The 1,024-nt window shown below is 74.1% G+C and overlaps 1 protein-coding gene across 1 annotated transcript; it reads left to right on the top strand.

The window, feature by feature from the left end:
• Positions 1-379: 379 nt before the first annotated feature.
• Positions 380-1,024, top strand: FNDC10 (fibronectin type III domain containing 10; the record flags this gene model as incomplete). The annotated part of the gene is made up of 1 exon (XM_079545421.1): positions 380-1,024. One exon carries the CDS (start codon positions 380-382, stop codon positions 1,022-1,024), a length of 645 nt encoding a protein of 214 aa, XP_079401547.1.

Here is a 1,024-nt window from a genome sequence, read left to right as displayed (position 1 = left end):
GTCCCATCCTTGCTGAGCAATCTCCGAGTTGGAACACAGAACCGATTAAAAAAATAAACTCGAGGAAAAAAAAAAATAAAAAAGCCACCAAACCCAAACCTGCCCCCCTCCTCTTTCCTCCGAGCCGGGGCAGCCTCCCGGCCCAGCTCCGAGCCCTGCCGCCCCCCGGAGCGCGGCGGCTGGAGGTGCCCGCGCTCCCCCCGGCCCCGCCGCTGCCCGGCGGCGAGCGCTCCGCAGCCCAGCGAGAGTTAACGCCGGAGCCGCCTCTCCATTGGCGGCCGGCGCAGCGGCTGCGGAGCCCGCGCTTATAACGGGCGCGCGGGGCGGCCGCAGCCCCTCCGCCGGCACCGCGGCTCGGCTCCATGCGGCGGCGGCCGGCATGCCCCGCCTGCTGCCGGCCCTGCTCGCCCTGCTCTGCTTCGGGCCGCCGCCGCCGCCCGCCCCGAGGGCTCCGCTGGCCGAGGCCGCGGCGCAGCCGGAGCCGGATGAGCCGTGGTGCCCCTACAAGGTGCGGCCCGAGGGCTCGGCGAGCGGGCGGCTGTGCTTCCGCAGACCGGCCCTCGGCTTCCAGTGCGCGGCGCGCTCCTGCCGCGCCCACCGCTCCCCGGGCGGCGCGCTGGTGGCCAACGTGCTGCGCAACGGCAGCGTGCTGCTGCAGTGGGCGCCGCCGCGTCCCGGCAACGGCCTGCGCGGCTTCGCGCTCAACTGCTCCTGGGACGGCACCTACACGCGCTTCCCCTGCGACGGCGTGGAGCTGGGCGCCGCCTGCCGCGACTACCTGCTGCCCGAGGCGCACGGCGGCGTGCGGTACCGCCTCTGCCTGCAGCCCCGCTACGCGCCGCCGCGCCCCGCGCCGCCCGCCCACTGCGTGGAGTTCCGCGTGGAGCCGGCCGCCATGCGGGACATCGTCGTAGCCATGACGGCCGTGGGGGGCTCCATCTGCGTCATGCTCGTCTTTATCTGCCTGCTGGTGGCCTACATCACCGAGAACCTGATGAGCCCCGCCGCGCCGCGCCGCGCCTAG

This window comes from Tetrao urogallus (genome assembly GCF_951394365.1).
Source record: "Tetrao urogallus genome assembly, chromosome: 21".
In the NCBI taxonomy this organism is placed as follows: domain Eukaryota; kingdom Metazoa; phylum Chordata; class Aves; order Galliformes; family Phasianidae; genus Tetrao; species Tetrao urogallus.
The sequence above is the reverse complement of the archived record's forward strand: the minus strand, read 5'-3'. Positions and strand labels throughout refer to the sequence as shown.